Below are 20292 nucleotides of genomic sequence, written 5' to 3'. Positions count from 1 at the left end.
ACTTATCCAGCCATCTGGCTGCAGTTAGCACTGCAACTATACATGTGACAAGGGACCCCCTCCCCCCTGAATTAAAATATGCATTCGGCCTGTGCTAAACGCACATTTTCCAGTCAATGCACTTTTTTTTTCTTAACTCCCGATGCATTAGTTTACTGCATTGGGAGTTAAAAAAATATTTTAATCTCAGCATTAAAACTCTGTGCTGAAATCCAGTGCACAGTTTCTTAGTATGCAGACTATTGCATTGGCCTGTTAGTTCTTATCTGCACTGAACTACTGTATAGCAATTCCTCAATTACCCTTAAACAACATAGACAAGTGGCTACTCATAGCACTTGATGCTATTCTTGGGCATGAAAATATATTGTGTGAAGAGCATAAAGACAGTGGCACCTAAGACTGAATGCAAAGTGTATGGTGGTGCATTTGGTATTAAGAAACCCTGGGGAGCAGCACATAATGGGGAATTAAATAGCAATCACAATCAATATGTTTTATATGTTCCTTGTATCGCACCCAAGCGACTGTTCTGTTTTTCAGTGTAAACCGGTGTGATCTGTATTTTATACAGGAACATCAGTATATAAGAATTTAAAAATAAATAAATAAATAAAACAAGGAAAAAACCTAAAGGGAGAGCATATTGGATTACCTCAAGATTGCCAACCAATGTAACATGTAAGGCTTAAGGACGTAAATGTGAAGGCATGATAGATGTTGCATTATATTTATTTACTTTATTTATGGCATCTCCTAAGAACCAGCTCAAAGCGATTTACAATTTTTAAAACAGCATAAAAATATACAATCCTAAATTTAAACACAGCTTAAACATCATATTAAGAAAAAAATATAATACAATAAGCATGATATAACAGACCATCTAAGAGTAAAACATCCTCATACACTTGGGAGCATTTGACACAAGACTTATTCAGCTAGTCAGTTATAGCTTGTTCGCACAACTAGTGGGAAGAGATACTATGTTATCTCCTTCCACTTAACTACTGCAGCCTGCTTCTCACTAATCTCTCAGCCAGCCATTTCACTCCACTACAGTCCATTCTAAATTCAGCTGCACAACTTATCTTTTGCCAAAGTCACTACACATATAGAACCCCTTTTCTGAAGTTACTGCATTGGCTCTCTATCCATTCCCACATACAGTTCAAGCTCCTCTTAACTAACCTACAAGAGCCTTCACTTTGCTGCTCCTCACTATCTCTCCTCTCTCTCTACACCTGTCCTCGTGTATTCCACTAATCAGTCACTACTATTCTATGCCATTCTCCTCTACTGACAATTTCCAATTGTGTGCTTTCCACCTAGCTGCACCATGTGCTTGGAAAAGACATATTCCCTCTCTTACCTTGTTTAAATCCAATCTAAAAACACACCTTTTTGAGGCTGCTTTTAAATCTTAATTCTGTTGGTTCGCCTTCAGCCTCATTAAGTAATTTTTAACAATTTTCTGTTGACCTGTATGTTTGTCTTGATTATATTGTAAGCTCTATTTAGCAGAGAATGTCTTGTATTGCTATTTGTTCAGCACTGTATATGTCAAATAGCGCTATAGAAATATTAAGTAGTAGTAATACTATATCTGTTAAGATCTGCAAAGGCCTTCAATAGGACATTTTATGATAAATTTGACAGTTCTAGTCAACCATTGGTTGGAGACAGGAATGGTTTCAGTAGGCTGGAAACGGGCAGATTTTCTCCAGCGTCACAAACTGGATATTGGGAAGAGGCTGGTAACTACAGGCCAATTAATCTGATCTCAGAGGAGAGAACACATGAAATGCCATACTAGGTCAGACCGATAACTCCATCGAACGCACCAAGAGTGGCCAATACCGTGCAATAACTCTTATTTATAATAAAAGGTTTACAAGGAAGGGAGAGCAGTGACTGCATCTCTATGCAGCCGAAAGCACGGGGACTGCAAAAAAAGAAAGAAAAAAAAAAAGACAGAAGCATTAAATCCCTCAGTGGTAGAAGATGAAGAATCCGGCCCGGAATGTCTTCTGGCCGTCTAATCCGAAAGACGAAGGGCTTTACCCGCACTTACATTTCTGCTTAAACGCTGCTGCTTAAAACCAAGAACATATAAACCTCTGAAAATAAAACAAGTGCTCTCCCCACCCCGCTTCGACATCAGGGAAAATAAACGTAAAACTTCGATTTTTTTTTCTTCAGCGAAAAAGAGGCTACATATGATTTAACTCAAGCAGCAGCGTCAGGATGAGAGTTCAGCTCAGGACACGGGTGTCCATGGCAGTGCCGGGAGAAGCGCCACCCGTGCGGCTGCCCAGATCTTAGAGGAGAAAGGGAGGGAGGGACAGGAGAGGGGGCAGGGACAAAACCCAGACTATAATCAAACCAAATATCGCAAGGACTACGGCAGTATATTTTATCACCATGAAACAAAGTACTCCCACTCTCCACTTCTTCTTTCCCTTGTACCACAAGAAATTGGAAAGCTAGAATCTGAACCTGATCGGGCGAACATCAGTCCGCCAGAAAAAAAAAAATGCCGTCGTCGCCGCCGCCATAGAGACTAGCTAGAGAGTAATCTGCAGCGTCATAGAGCCGTAGCGTGGGGCTAGAGAGTTAACCCGGAATCAGGGTGGAAGCCGGACGGTTTGCGTTTGCGCCCCCCGGCGGAAGGCGTCGGAACCGGCGGCGCTGGGAGAGAAAGAGAAAGAGCGAGAAATGGCGCTCGGCGGCTCTGCCTGAGAGGAGGTTTCGCCTTCTCGCCCGGGCTCCCGTCTGTGTCTCTCCCTGTACACCCCTTCACACTTACAGACGGACAGCGGGGGAGGGCGCTTTCCCTCTCTCCGGTACCACACTATGGTGAACACCCGGTTGAGTTCGCACCGCAGCCAGAGAGGCACCGGCGGCAGCGGCACTGGAGGAGCCGGCGGCGGCAGTGGCGGCAGCAGCAGCAGCCATTTCATATCGTCCCGCACCCGCTCGTCCAAGCGGCGGATGAGAACGGATGGAGAGCCGCCGGTGAGTGCGGCCGAGGCCAGGGAGGGACGAAAAGAAGGGGGTTCAGGGAAGGGAGTGCGGGTAAAACTCTTTTGTGTGACAGAAACCTCCTGTGCCGGGCATGAGGAACGGGCAGGAAGGCAGGGTGTGAATAGTCTGCCTCTAGGTTGAGTGGGTTTTGTGTGTACTGGGTGAGGAAGGAAGAACAGAAAGTTCTTGTTTTTCTGGTCTTGGTGTGTGTGTGTGTGTCTGTGTCTTGCTGTCTGTCTGGTTGTTGGGGGGAAGGGAAGTGGAGGCGGCAAATGCTCCATCTCTGGCTGCGGCTGGCACTGCACTCACACACAGCTATACACACGGCAAAAGTTTCAACTTTATAGTGTGGGGGTGGATATCTTTTTTTTTTTTCTTTTTCTTTTTCTGACAGAGAGTAAACACTGGCGTTTGACTAGGCTGAAAACTTTAGATGCAAGGGATGCTGAAGGGAGGACTGGACAGAAAACACAGAACAATCAGTAAACACCTGAAGTGTTTTAGCATTTTATCTTTTTCCTTTTCTCTTCTCAATCTTACAGTTCCACCTTTGATTTTCTTCTTGTCACTGACATTCCTGGATAAAGTCATCTTCCTTATTTCCTTCCACTCATACTTTTATCACATATTCTTGCTTGTGCTTCTCTTGCTGAGATTCCTTGTATGTTTTGCTGATAATGTTCTGGCCTTCACCTTTTCATCCTTTTTTGAAACCATATTGTTCTCTTTAATTTTACTTTAATATATTTTCTTACCATAAATATTGTTTTTTTTAGAGCTTACTTTAGAGAAAAACCACTGTTCTTCCACTTCACCATCCTCCTCCATTCTGCCAGTGCCTTCTTAAGATAGTTCCCCATTTTAAGGAAATTAGTGTTTTTGAAATTTCCTACTTTAACCTTTGTGTGACTCCTCTCTTTTCGAGATTATAGTGTCTGGAGAGCTAGTGTGCTTGAGGTGTTATAAAGATGTGAATTTAAACAATACATGGTCACAGCAGTTATTGTGGACTGTAGGGTAATTCAGGTCAAAGAAGTTTTATTCAACAGTGAATGACAGATCCCCTATGGGAAAAGTGATACACTGGCCCTTTAAAAATGGCTGTTTCATGGGAAACTTTAGCCAGTGTTTAAAAATAAGGGACATATTTGTAAAGGTGGTGTGTAACAAAGTAAATGAGATTTTATTGCAGCTTAGCTTTTCTAATTTTTCTAAAGTTTAACAAATGTTAAAATTGCTTTCTTACAGGCTGATACAGTACAGTGCGCTCCGACGGAGTGCACTGTTAACATGCTCTTGGATGCGCGTTTTCCCTTACCCCTTATTCAGTAAGGGGAGGAAAACGTGCGTCCAACCCATGGCACCTAATAGGGCCCTCAACATGCATTTGCATGTTGAGGGCCCTATTAGGTATTTCCTGCGACACAGAAAGTAAAATGTGCAGCCAAGCCGCACATTTTACTTTAAGAAATTAGCGCCTACCTGAAGGTAGGCCCTAGTTTCTGCCGGCACCGGGAAAGTGCACAGAAAAGCAGTAAAAACTGCTTTTCTGTGCACCCTCCGACTTAATATCATGGCGATATTAAGTCGGAGGTCCTGAAGGGTGAAAAAAAAAATTAAATTGGGCCGACGGCTGTTGGGCCGAAAACCGGACGCTCAATTTTGCCAGCGTCCGGTTTCCAAGCCCGTGGCTGTCAGTAGGCTCGAGAACCGATGCCGGCAAAATTGAGCGTCGGCTGTCAAACTCGCTGACAGCCGCTGCTCCGGGCTAAAAGGAGGCGCTATGGATGCGCTAGTGTCCCTAGCGCCTCCTTTTGCCTGTTTCTACCACACCACCTCATTTGCATACTGTATCGCGCACACCGGTGAGTGGCCGGTGCGCGTGCCGGGAGAGCGGGCGTTCGTCCGCTCTCCCGCGTTTTTACTGATTCGGCCTGTTAATAAGTTATGAGCGGCTCAGTTGGCATCCAGTCCTGGCTTATGTTGTCCTCAGACAGGAATGTGTGTCTAAGGGTTCTTGAAGGTGTATGAAAGGAAAATTATGTAATAAGATGAATGGGTGACTGTAGGTCTATAGGTGGACTGGAGGGCATACATAAAGCTCCTATGGTGGTTCTTCCTCCTGCACGCAGACTGTGCTGAATATTTTTGTTTATCTCCAAACACCTTAAGAATATGTATTTTTATGACAAATTGATGTTCTACAAGACTCATAATTTTTGCCTATGGAGGGCAAATGGGAAAAAATAATTTTGGTGGCTTGAGGCCTCTGTTATCAAAGGTCCTGGTAGCATGAACTGTTGTGGTAAACAAGTTCAAGATTAGGTTATGTAAAATGGTGATGGCCTTGACTTTGACCATTTGTCCTTAATTTTTATGATCTTTTCTGATGTGGTGCCTGGCAGATTGAGAGGCATGGGGAAACCTCGGATACCTGTGTCCTTCTGCTCAGGTGCTGGTCCTCCTGTTAGGCACTGTGAAATTGCCAGACCTGGTTTATTTCACTTTGTTTCAAAGCAACCAAAAGAGCAATACTAACATCAAACACTAAAATACTTTAGCTGAAAAGTTTATAATGCCGCTGTAGGGCCTTATGTATGATAATTTCTTGCCATGTTAGTGACTGTTATACTCATTTTATATGACGTTATCAACACTCGAAAGCATTATATTTTAAAACAGCAGTGTTAGTTGGATTGTTCAGAATATCAACTTGCTTGTTCTGTAGGTTATTTCCTTATTTAGTCTTATTCTTAAGTTTTTTAGTTGCATGGTTTTGGAATGAAAAGTGTGCACTTGTTGCAGTAACCTTGTTTTTAAATCTTCCTTAAGTCTACTTTCCAGCTGTTCAAATTACCTTCCAGTTTTACATACAGTAAGGTAATACATTTGCTGTTTACTTAAATTCATAATGCTGGTAATATCTAATTAGCAAGGGCTTCCGATATTGCCTCAGGAAAGAGAGAAAGCAATATTAGAATGTAATTATTTTTTTAAATTTTCAACTGAATAAGCTAAACTTTTCTTTCAGTTTGTTTTGCTAGGTTTGATGCTCAGATTCTAGAACAGTGTTTCCCAGCAGTGTGCCTTCTGACCAGATCAGGTGTGCCATGGAAAAGGCACTACTGCCTGATGCTTAGATCCAGGCCAGCATCTGGGCTCTGCTCTCAGCTTCTTGTAGCAAAAGAGTCCTATGTGGTGGCTGTTAAACATGTAGGAGCTCCTTTCTGAGAACATGTGTAATCATCCATGTCTCCTCTTCCTAGCTACAGCATGAAGCTCAAGTGTGGTACTTAATGAGCAGCCTGCAGGACACAGATAGCTGGTCCCCATTGTATGCAGCTTATACATTGCATGCAGCAATTGTGTTGGGAGTGGCAGCAGTGAAGGAGCCTTGGCAGCTGTATGCAGCAGCCAAGGTAACTGACTCAACTGCTTGCTCCACACCAACTTTTCCCTTGTCCTGAACATATAGGAGGGAGCTGGTGCATTGTAACAGGTTCTGGTGTGTCTTTGTTCCCTTTCTCCCTTCGTTTCAAAATTTGGAAGGAAGAGTGGTGGGAGTTTGAGTGCTTTCTTAGCTCTTCTTTTGGCCATATGAGTCCTCTCCATGTCCACATTATCTACTTCATGGAAGTTGAAGTGCCGCATAATGTAGGTTTACCTTGGGTGTGAAAAGGTTGGGAAACACTGTTCTAGAATGCATTATAGTAATTACATTTAATGGTTTGGTTTCAAATATACTTAACTTTTGTATTTTGGAATAAGAGTAAAGAAACCACGATGAGAATGTTCATACTGATATCACTGCTGAAGATAGGTGGGAATCTAATAATGCTTACCCATACTTCAGTTTTAAACCCATTTTTTTTTTTTTTACATTTTTGTGATATTTGAACTGCATACCTGCATAGCAATTTAGAACATAAGAATTGCCATGCTGGGTCAGACCAAGGTACATTGCGCCCCAGCATCTTGTCTCCTTCAGTAGCCAATCCAGGTTGCAAGTACTTGGAAAATCCTATAAAATAGATCTAATTATTGTTACTCAATCCCACGGATAGCAGTAGCTTTCTTTTGTCTACCTGGCTAATAATGTGTTATGGACTTTTCCTCTTTTAAACCCCATTATACTAGTTGCCTTGATCACAACCTCTGATAACAGATTTCTTAGCTTTATAGTGCTCCAAGTGGAAAAAGTACTATTTACAATATGTTTTGAATCTGCTGGTTGTTAGTTTTTATGGAGTTACCCCTTGTTTTAGTATTGTTTGAAACATTAAATAACCATCCTTTATTTATCCATTCCATCCCACTTATTTTATAAACTTCTGTCATGTCCCCTCTCGGCTATCTCTTTTCCAAGTTGAAGAGTCCTATCCTGTGCAGCCTGTCATCATAGAGAAATTTCCCATCCCCTTTATCGTTTTAGTTGCCTTCCTCTGCACCTTTTCTAGTTTCGCTATGTCTTTCTTGATATGGGGTGATCAGAACTGCACATAATACTCGAGGTGCTGATGCACTATGGCTTAATACAGAGTCAAAATTATATTTTACGTTTTATTCTTCATTCCTTTCAGATCATTCCTAATGTGCTATTTGCTTTTTTGAACATGACTGCACACTGAGCTGAGGATTTCAATGTAATGTGCACAAGGCCCAAGGTCCTTTTTCTGGGTAGTGACTCCCAAATACAAACCCAGCATTGTGACCCCTAATTGGGATTATTTTTTCTTATGTGCATCACTTTGAATTTTCCCACATTAAATTTCATCTGTCATTCTGTTGTCCAGTCTACTAGTCTCACAAGATCCTCAACTTCTAATAATTTATCTGCAAATTTGGTTCTCAATTTTTATTCCCTTTTTCAGATCATTTATGAATATGTTAAACAGCACAAATCCCAGTACTAGTCCCTGTGGAGCTCCACTAACAACCTTTCTTCATTTTGGAAAACTGACCATTTAGTCGTATCCTCTGTTTCTGGCCTTTTAACCAGTTACCAATCCACAATAGGACACTGCCTCCTATTCCATTCCTTTATAATTTCCAGAGAAGTCTTTCATGGAGGATTTTGTCATATGCCGTCTGAAAATCCAAATATACTATATCTACCAGCTCACTTTTATCAAAAAAATTTAGAAGAATGATAAGACAAGGCTTCGTCTTGCTAAAACCATGTTGACTCTTCTCCATTAAGCTATATCTGTGGGTATGTTCCCAAAATCCTCCAAGTTCAAGAATTCATTTAGTATTTTTTTGCTGTTTCTCTGACCTCCCTGAGCATTCCTTTTGCCCCTTGGTCATCTAGCTGTCCAAGTATCTCCTTCACAGGCTTTATGCTTTGAATGTACTTTCTCTCTTGGTCTTTCTAACTACTGTTTTACATCTAACATGCCAGTACTTCTGCTCTTGCTTATTTTCATCATTAAGGTCTGCTTTCTATTTTTTGAATGATGCTCTTTTAGCTTTAACTGCCTTCATTACCTACCATTAAACCACACAGGCAGTCGTTTGGTCTTCCTTCAAATTTTTTTAATGCATGGAATACATTTTATCTGGGATTCCAAGATTGTGTTTTTAAACACTGTCCATGTCTCATTCAAACTTTTTAATCCTTACAATTGCTCCTTTTAGTTTTTTTTTTCTTAATTTTAATCCTTTTAAAAGTTTTATGCTACATGGTAGTTTTACTTAATGTCTTCTCTCCAGTGATTGTCAAAATTTGATTACACTATGATAGCTATTGCTTAGGTAACCCCTTGCAATGTAGCAATTTAAAATAATCCCTTTGTTTTTCATTTCAGAACTAAGTTTCAGTAATTGCATTATGGAACATAGTCTAGGGTGGATTTATTATGTTCACTTCTTTTATGAATGAATAGAAATTTACTACTTTAGCTTCATGGGACACTTTGCATTGCTTGTATTCAATTCTGAAGAGGACAGCATGTCTGACAGGATAGTACCATTAAATTATATACATTGCCCCATCTCAGAATTTACATTCACCAGTGTATCCCTCTTACAATAGATTACACTGATTATCTCTGTATGGAACACTACTTTATTTCTAAAATGTATATTCCGTTGGTACCATTGGAAGCAAAATGGCTGCATGATTGAGATGCTAAATACTGCTGCTCCTCCTCTGTTTCTTCAGTGTTTCTTATCTGATATGGCTCGAAAACCTAAAGGGATGATACAGGTTTACCCCGCCTCCCCTCTCCAGAGACCATCTACCTCCAGAGACCATCTACCTTCGTGTCTCCAGCTCCTGGTTTGTTGGGCGGTGGAGTCCCCAATGTGAGGGTTGATGGAGGAGTGTTGATCTGTTTTGGGGAGGAGGTTTCCCTCCATCTTCATTTGCAAGCTGTACCACCGGCGCCCGGATGTGACCCCTTTTCATCGACTGCTGCAGCGCAGGAAGAAGCACTGCTGGCTTTTCCGGAGGGGGCTGATGAGGGACTAGCGTCTGGTGTTTCATCTGGAGGGATGCAAAGTTTGACTTCCTTGCCAGCATTCTTTTCATCTTCGGTGCCCCTGGTGATTCCAGGGCAGGGAAATCCTCTGAAGTCCTTGATCCGGGTTTTCTTACTCTTTTTGCCATCAGGTGAATCATTGCAGCCTTCCATAAAGCCGATGGAGGTAATCCTGGACTATCTCTGGGAGCTGATGTCTCAATTTTGGCCAGGTTAAAGCTTCAGCAATCAGAAAGTTGGATACTTTTGTCTATAAATTGGATCTCTTAGTTACACTTCATGAATCTAAACTGAGTAAGCATGACAATAAGATCGATGGGATTTGGCAAAAATGGCCACTGTTCAGGCTAATTTAATTCAAGAGCAAACTTACCGGTATTTCTAGAAGGGTAGAGTTTTTCTTGAAAATTCATCACGTTGCTTGAATTTTCTCTTCTTGAATTTTCCCAAGGTTATGGAAGAACTTCCCTTAATGACTTTGGGGAGATATTTAATGGATGTATTTAAAATTCCTTCTGATTCATTGCCTTCTATTAATGCTGTTTTGTTGCCACCTTCCTCATGTTCTGTTTCTTCTCCTTCCTTAAATATTTCTCAGCTTATTGAAAATTCTGGATATGAAGTTATTAATCATGCCACTTTGCTTGTTTCATTTGCTTCTGATCGGAATTTTACTAAAGCAATGTGTTATTTCCATAAACTGGCCATGAAATCTGGAATTGAGATTGTGTATCTTTCCTGATCTTTCAAGGGTCACTCAGGAGTGGAGAAGAGGGTTTCTTTTTCTTAGGAGTTCCTAGTGTTAGGTGCAACCTTAATGCTATGTTACACCTGTAAATTTTGCTAGATACTACTCAGCTCCTGAGCAGCTCATATCCTTTATTGATGCAAGGAAAGTTTGTGTCATCTCCAGCTCCCTTGGTAGCCCAGTAGGCTTGATTATAGTTGATACTGGAGCTATAAATCATTGCTATAGCTTTTCTTAATGTTACTTATAGTTCTTCTCACTTTATTTTCTTCCCTAACCTTTTTATTGCTATTAAGGCATGGTAAAATAAGTATTGTTTGACTGTCTTTTTTTTTTTTTTTTTTTCTTTTTTGTATTCATGATTTTCTCCTTTTTTCCATTCAATTGCTATACAAAGTATTGTATAAGTGCTTTGATTTATAAATGCATATAAAAAGTTTAAAAAAAATTGTTCTGTTGATTCTCAGATCTCAACAGATTACAAAATTACATAATTAAATCACAATACCATAATAATAAAACATAAATCTCTAAACAAATATATATACTCCATAAAAACCCCAACCTCCCAATTTACTGTTCCCTGTCCACATTCAAGATTGCATTGGTTACATCACCCCCAATCTACTATAGTGGTATTAAAGAATCCACATACCCTGTAAAGGCAAGATTGAACATGTGTGTTTAATAATTTTCTAAAATGTAGCAAATCCTGCTCTGATTTTGTAGATTCTGGGAGATAGATGCTAGAGCGCAGGACCTGCAACCCTAAACAGCCTCGTGATTCAGCCTAATGTCCTTGCATGAGGGGATCTTCAAAAGATTCTTGGACGATGAGCATAACATATGTAATGAGCAATAGGGCACTAGTCCTGAGGAAAGACATGGAGGAGCCAATCCATGAAGGGCTTTAAATACCAAGGATACTGTTTTAAACTGTCTGCCAGGAGGATAGCAGCTAATGTAGTTTAACACTGGGGAAATGTGAGACCATATTGGACGATTAGCAATCAAACGAGCTGCAGAATGCTGTATCAGTTATGGCTTTCAGTGTGGACTGTGGTAAGCCCAAGAAAAGCGAGTTACAATAATAATCTAGTGAGGATAGTAGTATCAAGGATCGTGTAACTACTCAAAAATCTGCATACCCAAGGAATGGTTTAGTTGAGTGTAAAAGACACATTTGAAAAAAGAACTCTGAACTAATGCTTGTATATGAGGACATTCATCTTCAGGTTCTCAAATAAGGAAGTCCTTCTTAAGAATATCATAACTGTAACATAGACAAACTAATTTTTATACTCAGCCATGCTTTTCAAAACTATAACTTGCATTTTGGAAAAAATCTCACTGTACTTGAAGGATGCAGTTGAAGTACTGAGCTACAAGTGGAAGTCTTAGGGATGTAGCTAAATCAGTTGATGATTCTCTTTCACCTTAATCTTTAGGTTGGGTACCATTGCTTGTATGATCATCCATCCGGGCGATATCTTACAAACAAGTGGTCAAGCGTCTGTAGTTGGCAGTTGTGATTGTATCTTTAGCAGTTTAGAACGGAATGACTGAGTGGACTGAATGGGCAAACTGGTCTTTATCTGCTGCTAACTGCTGTGTTACTATGTGTTTGTGTTCACCTCTTTTGGTAAAGATAAATGGTGTCACATGGTGATATTGTGCAGTATGCTGTATCCCATAAAGAATTTGAATAGTTTCCCAGGCAAAAGTAGTAGGAAGCTTCCATATTGGTCATAGTTTTCAACAGCCGAGCCTTACGTTTCGTATGAGGCATTTCGTTACTCAATTTTGCAATTAAATAGTTTTATCTAGGAAATCTTCACAGAGCAACCTTCTCCCACCTCTCAATTGGCGGCCATTTTAACTCCACCGATCAGCAGAATATTATGGCCAAAAAGTATGGCTTTTTCCTGACATCACAAGCAGGCCGATACAGTAAGGAGCGGTAGGAAGAGCTGCGTTAGTGCCGGGCGCACCCGTGGTTGCCGCACGCACAGTCTGGCTCACCTACCGCTCGATACTGTATTTAAATAGCTTGCAAATGCAAGCTGCGTCCGTGAAGCGTTAGGCCCGTGCAACCCATTTTACTGTATAGAGCGCTATACAGTATCCTGGGTGCACTGGCCTAACGCTTCACGGACACGCTGGTATCTGTCATTTCAAATGACATTTGAAATGACAGGTACCAGGAAGTAGACGGTTCTCCTACGCTCGGGATTGCCAGTCCTCTCTCCCCTCCTCCCGAAGCAAGACGCGTAAAGCAGCCTTGCTTCGGGAGGAGGGGAGAGAGGACTGGCAGTGTAAAGCAACGAAGCGACTTACTCTTCTTGCAGCCTCCCTCCGGAGACGGACATCGGCGGAGACGGACCGCGGCTCCCCTGCCTCCCGGAGGCAGCTGCCGGCGAAGATGGATGCCTGCACGGGCAAAAGAGGCCCCTGTGCGTGCAATTGGGCCGCTCAAGGCGTCATCCTCTAACGCAGGGGTAAGGGTAGGCGGTAAGTTAGCAGGTTAAACGCGCGGTAAAACGGCAAGTTAAAAAAGCGATAGTCGGGGCGCGTTACTGTATGGGAGGGAATAGCTAATTTGATCGTTTACATCTAATATACATGCCACGGGCGGAAGGGGTTACCCGGTGATTTAAAGAGGTGGAAAGAATGGGTTAAAGGGGAAGGTGTATCGCGGGTTGGACTAACGCGGCCGAAAAGTGAGTAGAAAGCTGGTTAGGAGCAGGGTAACCGCGGCCGCACTTTACTGTATTGACCTGAAGGTTAACGTAGGAAAGAAGGAAGAAATTTATACAAATGAGAACTGAAGCGAAGACTGTTTGTTCCAAGTTTACCCTTCGCTTCCCATGCAAATGCATAGTGTGAAGGCTCACTGCCCGGGCTGTCCTGGTTGTCATTCCTCTGTCTCTGGAACAGCTCTTTCCCAGAGCACAGATATCCCTGGAGTCCTTCAGCGGCCCGGAGCTCCCTGGGTTCCTGTCTCCACAGGCCCTGGTTTAGCTGGGCTTCTTGGGGTTCTCCTTGAATGGAGTTGGGGAGAAGCAGTCCCCAAACCCTCCATTTCCTCCTCCTCTTGCTCACTGGCCCTGGCTTTTTCTGGCCAGTCCCACCATGTAGGCACGCCCTCTTCCTCTAGCTCCATAGGAGCACCTGTGTCTGACTCATTAGTCCCTGCATCTGCCACCTGCTCGCCTCCCGGCTCTCCCCATGGGTCAGGTGGTGGTTCTAAGAACCTGGGACTTGTAGTTTTTCTTAACCTCCACTGCACCCCCTGCTGTCTGGTCTTAGTATTACTTGCTGCCTTATGGTGTCTTGCCTGTTCCTGACCGCGGCAGTGCTGCACTGCTTCACACACCCCCCCCTTTTAAAAACCCTGGAACTCTTGGACACAGGAGTTCCAGCTTCCTCCCCCAAGCGGGAAAGGAAGTCCGCATTGACATGGTCCTTGCCGGCCCTATGGCGGACCTCAAAGCGGTATGTTTGCAATGCCAGGTACCACCTAGTTAGCTGTGCATTAGACTCCTTCATAACATTGAGCCACTTTAATGGAGCATGGTCAGTGACAAATACAAAGAAGCGCCCGGCTGGATAATACTTTAGTGCGTCTATTGCCCATTTAACCGCCAAGCATTCCTTCTCAATAGTGGCATATTTCTGTTCATGCAGGTGCAGCCGTCGGCTAAGATACAATACGGGGTGTTCCTCCCCGTGGTCAATTTGAGAGCGGACCGCCCCTAATCCCGTCCCTGAGGCATCCGTTTGCAATACGAAGGGGAGGGCAAAGTCGACTGCTTTTAATACTGGATCCCTGCACAAGGCTCTCTTAAGGCGCTCGAACGCTTGCGCTGCAAGTGGGGCCCAGCGTAACTGGCTCGGCACCCCTTTTCGTAGCATGTCATTTAAGGGACACGCTAGGTCAGCGAAATGGGGTATGAATCGCCTATAATAGCCCACCAAACCCAGGAAGGCTCGTTGTGCTATCCGGCATTTCGTGGGGTTAGCTGTCATACCGGCTTCTCGTAGTGACTGCAGCACGGCTTTGACTTTAGTCAAGTGGGATGCCCAATCTGCAGAGTATATTATGACATCATCCATGTATGCAGCGGCATATCTTACATGGGGGCGCAGCACTATGTTCAAAAGGCGCTGACAGCTGGCCGCAGCGCCCTGCAGTCCAAATGGCATGCGTACAAACTGATACAAGCCCACTGGGGTGGCAAACGCGGTTTTTTTCTCGTGACTTTTTCTCCAAAGGTATTTGCCAGTTGCCCTTCGTTAGGTCTAATGTGGTTAAATAGTGAGCCGTCCCTAACCGTTCCACCAAATCGTCAACTCGGGGCATGGGATATGCGTCGAAACTAGAAATAGCGTTCACTAATCTAAAATCAATGCAAAAGCGTAGAGTCCCATCTGGCTTTGGCACTAGAACTATGGAGCTACACCATGCACTACTGGATTCCTCAATGACCCCTAACTGTAACATTTCCTCCACTTGTCTCATGACCTCTGTTTGCATGGCTTCGGGGAATCGATAAGGCCTCTTCCTAACCACCTTCCCGGGTGGCGTTTGTATGGAATGCGTGATTAACGTTGTTCGCCCTGGCAGTGATGAAAACACATACCCCGCTAGCCTAACCACCTTCTCAATCTGTGCTCTCTGCAATGGCGTTAGCTCCGCTCCTATTTTTACCTCTTCGTTTGGATCCAACTCCCGTACTTGGGGGCCCAGATCCACCTCCTCATCCAATACAATGCCTGCAGACAGGCTCTCCCTCTCTATCCAGGGTTTGAGCAAATTTATGTGATATACCTGAGGGCGCTTCAGACCAACTTTAACTTGATAGTTCAAGGGTCCCAGTCGCTTTACTATCCTCCCCGGGCCCTTCCATTTGGCTAGAAGCTTATTAGGAGACGTGGGCACCAGTATCAAGACCTGGTCCCCCACCTGGAACTCCCGATCTCTAGCCCCTCGGTCGTAATACTGCTTCTGTTTCTCCTGAGCCCGCCTCAAATTCTCGCGGGCTATGCCCAAAGCAGTTTCTGCATGTTGCCTCAAACCACCCATATAACTTATTATGTCTTGGGGATCTGCTTCCACCCCGCTCCACTGCTCCTGAACGATGTCTAGCAAGGCCCTGGGTTGTCGTCCAAAAAGTAATTCAAATGGGGAAAAACCGGTGGATGCTTGTGGTACCTCCCGCGAGGCGAACAACAAAAAGGGGAGAAGTCGGTCCCAGTCCCCCGAATCTCTCTCCAAACAACGGCGCATCATGGCCTTTAAAGTTTGGTTGTAGCGCTCTACCAGGCCATTGGTCTGGGGATGGTATGCGGCTGTGCGTGCATGCTTGACACCAAACTGATCCCATAAACCCGTCAACTCCCGGGACATAAAATTGGTTCCCCTGTCCGTTAATATTTCCCATGGAAAACCGAACTGACAGAAGATCTTAATCAGCTCGGGCGCTACCACTTTAGCCCCAGTGGACCTCAAGGGGATGGCCCAAGGATATCTCGTGGCATAGTCCAAGACCACTAAGATGTACTGGTGTCCCCTCTTAGTCTTTTCTAATGGTCCAATTATATCCACCGCTAGGCGGTCCATGGGTGCGTGCACTACTGGCAAGGGTACCAGGGGTGCGGGAGAGGGTATTCTCGGCGAGACTAGTTGGCAGTTGGGGCATGAGTTACAAAACTTCCTGACCACGCTATATATTCCTGGCCAAAAGAATCTCCTCTTAAGCCTAGCCAGCGTGCTATGCATGCCTAAATGGCCTGCCAGAGGATGCTCGTGCGCCAAGGACAGAACCTACTTCTGGAAGCCGATAGGCACCAACAACTGTTTATGTGGCCCCTGCCCCGCTAACCCTTCCTCTACCCTGTAAAGTAACCCTCTCTGAACCATAAAATAGGGATACAATATATTTCCTTTATTGTTAATGGGAGGACTGGACATTTTTGCTCGCTCCCAGGCTGGCTTTAGAGCAGGATCCTTGGCCTGTTCCTCCCTAAATTCCGGAAATCGATCTAACAGTGTTCCTACTATCTGATTAGTGTGTTCCTCTTCTTCTCCTTCCCAAAAGTCTACTTGTCTCCGTTTCTCCCTCTTTCTCTCAGCGCGGAGCTTGTGACTTACCCCCGGCTCCTCCACTACTCCCTCCTCCTCGAAGGGAAAAACCTCCCCGATTCCTAGTTCGGGGTCCGAAACTACCTGCGTTTGGGTTTGCGACCTAGTAGTCACAAAAGTTTGCTTCTCCGCCAGTACCTCAGCGAGGTGCCTCCAGTCCCGTCCCAAGATGAGGGGTACAGGTAGCCCTTCCACACAGGCCACTTCCAGTACCTCCTCATATGGACCCCATTGTATACGAACCTCAAATACAGGATGCTTAATTACATCACCATGGATGCAACGTATTTGCGCCTCCCCCTTTTGGCCTTGTGGTGAGTTTAACCCCACCGCCACCGCTGCCTTCCCTGAAATCAGCGACTGACTAGTGCCCATGTCTGTGAGGGCCTGAATGCGGTGCCCATTGACCTTAACCCATTGAAAATAGGGACTTTGCCCCCTCGCGACTTCACCCCCTCCCTGCTTTGGAGGTTGCGCATACCCTACTGCTAGGTGGGGACACTCTCTTTGAAAGTGTCCGGGTTCCCCACAATGAAAGCATCTAAGTGCCCCTGGCTTCCTAGGCAAATCCCGGCTCCGCGCTCGCCTCTCTTGTGAACGGGGCACCCCTTCTAGCTTCTGATATTTGTCGCGTAAAGTTATGGGAATGTCTGGGCTCTCTCCCTTTTTTGGCCCTACCCCCCTTGTTCCCTTAAGTTTTGTAGATGTCGAGCCATCACTTACGGCGGCTTCAGCCTCTAAATACCTTTTGGAGTTCACCACCGCTCTCTCAAGCCCGGTTACCCCTTGGCGGATCACCCAATTTCTCATTTCGGAAGGTAGCGCCTCTATATAACGCTCCAGCACCACCATCTCCACTATCTTTGTTACAGTTTTACTCTCTGGTTCCAGCCACCTATACGCTAAGTCCTTTAGGTGCTGGGCTAGTGCCCGAGGTCTATCTCTGGGCTGAAAGCATGTCGCCCTGAATTGACGACGATACCAGTCCTGAGTTACCCCTAGTCTGTCCATAATAGCCGCCTTCACGACTGCATAATTGACAGCCTGTTCAGGGGCCAGTGCCCTGTAGGCGGCCTGGGCGGCTCCGGTTAAGCATGGGGCTAGTCTGGCAGTCCATTGTTCGCGAGGCCAGCCGGCCACACTGGCCACCTGCTCAAATGTGACGAGAAAGGCCTCTGGGTCATCAGCCGGCCCCATCTTTTCCAGATGAAGGTTCAGCGGGGCTTCAGTCCGTGGAAGTCCCGCAGCCCCCTGAATCTGCTGTGGGGTACCTGAGGGTCCTGGGGTAAGCTGTGCTGCCCATAGTTGTGTGACATTTCGCTGTTCCTCTACAAGCTGTAGCAATGGCTGTTGCTGCTGCTGTTGGTGTTCCATCATCTGGCACATTAGCTGCTGCATCCCGTCCTGTTGCTGCTGCATCTGTGCAGTTAACCACTTCAATACATCTTCGGATGCCATCTCTGTGAAAAAACAAGAAGGGACCCAAGTGCGGCCGTTCAACACCTGACCCCCCTTGCTCCTTATGTGGGATAGCCGGCCCCCGTAGCTCTAGGGCTTACCAGCTGCTACTTCTTTGCTAGCAGAAAAATCGTGAGATGAGGAGAAGAGAAAAAAAAATTTTTTTTTTTTCTTTTCTCTGGGCTATTGCCCCTGCTGTGGCTTAGGTTCTTCCCCCACCACGCTGGCCCTCCTACTTTAGGGCTTCCAAACTACTTTTACCTTCCCCAGGTCAGTAAATGCCCTGGCATATCTTTTCCTCCTTAAGGCTTCTCTGGACGGCGAGTTCCGTGGATCCCACTACTGCCACCATATGTGATGGCTCACTGCCCGGGCTGTCCTGGTTGTCGTTCCTCTGTCTCTGGAACAGCTCTTTCCCAGAGCACAGATATCCCTGGAGTCCTTCAGCGGCCCAGAGCTCCCTGGGTTCCTGTCTCCATAGGCCCTGGTTTAGCTGGGCTTCTTGGGGTTCTCCTTGTATGGAGTTGGGGGAGAAGCAGTCCCCAAACCCTCCATTTCCTCCTCTTGCTCACTGGCCCTGGCTTTTTCTGGCCAGTCCCACCATGTAGGCACGCCCTCTTCCTCTAGCTCCATAGGAGCACCTGTGTCTGACTCATTAGTCCCTGCGTCTGCCACCTGCTCGCCTCCCGGCTCTCCCCATGGGTCAGATGGTGGTTCTAAGAACCTGGGACTTGTAGTTTTTCTTAACCTCCACTGCACCCCTTGCTGTCTGGTCTTAGTATTACTTGCTGCCTTATGGTGTCTTGCCTGTTCCTGACTGTGGCAGTGCTGCACTGCATCACAGTAGTTAAGTATTTAGATTCTGTATATGTTTTCTTCGAACCGTCACAACTTCGTTTCTTTATAGATTCACACCAAGTAATTGTGACTTAGACAGTACAGAGGGCATTTATTAGGTTTAGTAAATCGGCAGCCTTAAATTTTCTTTTTTCATGTTTGAAGTTATTCGCTCTTTAGAGTTTCAGTCCACTCCCTAAGTATTGCTTAATATAATAGATTGGAAAAAAAGATGGTTTACATTATTATACCCAACAGAGGAAAACAAAAGATACAAAAGAAAAAATGATAATCATTAAACCAATCACAATGGTTTATTTGTGTAATAAAATAAAAAAAAAAAATAAATTCACATCTGCAAAATGTCATGTGACTAAGTATTCTATTTATCATATCACACTTCATAGGGAATTGCTCTGAGGTAATGGAATACATTTGGCAGAAGTGAATAAAAATGTTTCAGTAGTTCTTCCAATGTGCAAATGTAATGTTGATATGGTAACACATGGTTTTCACTTTTTCCTAGTTCCTTCATTTCAGAGCTTAACTTATACCTTCAACAAATATCAGTGGCATTGTTCAAAGTTTAAACCTTTTAATTGCTTAGTTAAATAGTTGAAGATTCAAATATATTCAAGGTTTTTTTGCTCTGATTGGAGCATTTTTCTCACTAGTTTCGATATATCTAATTGAACTATGAGGGCAACCCCACTCCTTTTATTTGTGAATAACTTACAGGCCGATACAGTAAACCACGCAGGAGAGCGGGCGAGCGCACAGGCCACTCTCCTGTGCGAGTGATTCAGTAACTTAATTTATTTAAATTAGGGCCAGCGGGGAAAAAGGCGCTAGGGACACTAGCGCGTCCCTAGCGCCTCTCTTTTGATGGAAGCGGCTGCTGTCAGCGAGTTTGAGCGTCGGCTGTCAATTTTGCTGGCGTTGGTTCTCAAACCCGCTGACAGCCACGGGTTTGGAAACTGGACGCCGGCAAAATTGAGCATCTGATTTTCAACCCACGAGCTGCAGGCCCATTTAAAATTTTTTTTTTTTAATTCTTGACTTTTTTTTTTTAACTTTTGGGGCCTCTGACTTAATATCACCATGATATTAAGTCGGAGGGTGCACAGAAAAGCAGTTTTTACTGCTTTTCTGTGCACTTCCCCGGCGCCGGCAGAAATTAACGCCTACCTTTGGGTAGGCGCTAATTTCTTAAAGTAAAGGGGTAAAGCTAGCGTGTCAAACGCGCGTCCAACCCCCCGAGACTAATAGCGTCTGCAACATGCAAATGCATATTGATGGCCCTATTAGTCATTCCCACGCAATACAGTAAGTAAAATGTGCAGCCAAGCCGCACATTTTACTTTAAGAAATTAGCGCCTACCCAAAGGTAGGCGTTAATTTCTGCCGGCGCCGGGGAAGTGCACAGAAAAGCAGTAAAAACTGCTTTTCTGTGCACCCTCCGACTTAACATCATGGCGATATTAAGTTGGAGGCCCCAAAAGTTAAAAAAAAAGTTAAAAAAAAAAAATTTAAAATGGGCCCGCGGCTTGAAAACCAGATGCTCAATTTTGCCGGCGTCCGGTTTCCGAACCCAT

The 20292-nt window shown here is 44.4% G+C and overlaps 1 protein-coding gene across 1 annotated transcript in view; it reads left to right on the top strand.

The window, feature by feature from the left end:
• The first annotated feature begins 2454 nt into the window (after positions 1 to 2454).
• Positions 2455 to 20292, top strand: part of ATAD2B (ATPase family AAA domain containing 2B) — a 610472-nt gene continuing 592634 nt past the window's right edge. The window contains exon 1 of the mRNA XM_029596002.1: positions 2455 to 3018. Within this exon, the coding sequence (XP_029451862.1) occupies positions 2857 to 3018 (162 nt within the window). The 5' untranslated portion in view covers positions 2455 to 2856. The remainder of the gene's footprint in view (positions 3019 to 20292) is intronic.

Source organism: Rhinatrema bivittatum, chromosome 3 (genome assembly GCF_901001135.1).
Source record: "Rhinatrema bivittatum chromosome 3, aRhiBiv1.1, whole genome shotgun sequence".
NCBI lineage: Eukaryota > Metazoa > Chordata > Amphibia > Gymnophiona > Rhinatrematidae > Rhinatrema > Rhinatrema bivittatum.
Note: the sequence above shows the minus strand (reverse complement) of the source record. Positions and strands in the feature narration are given on the sequence as shown.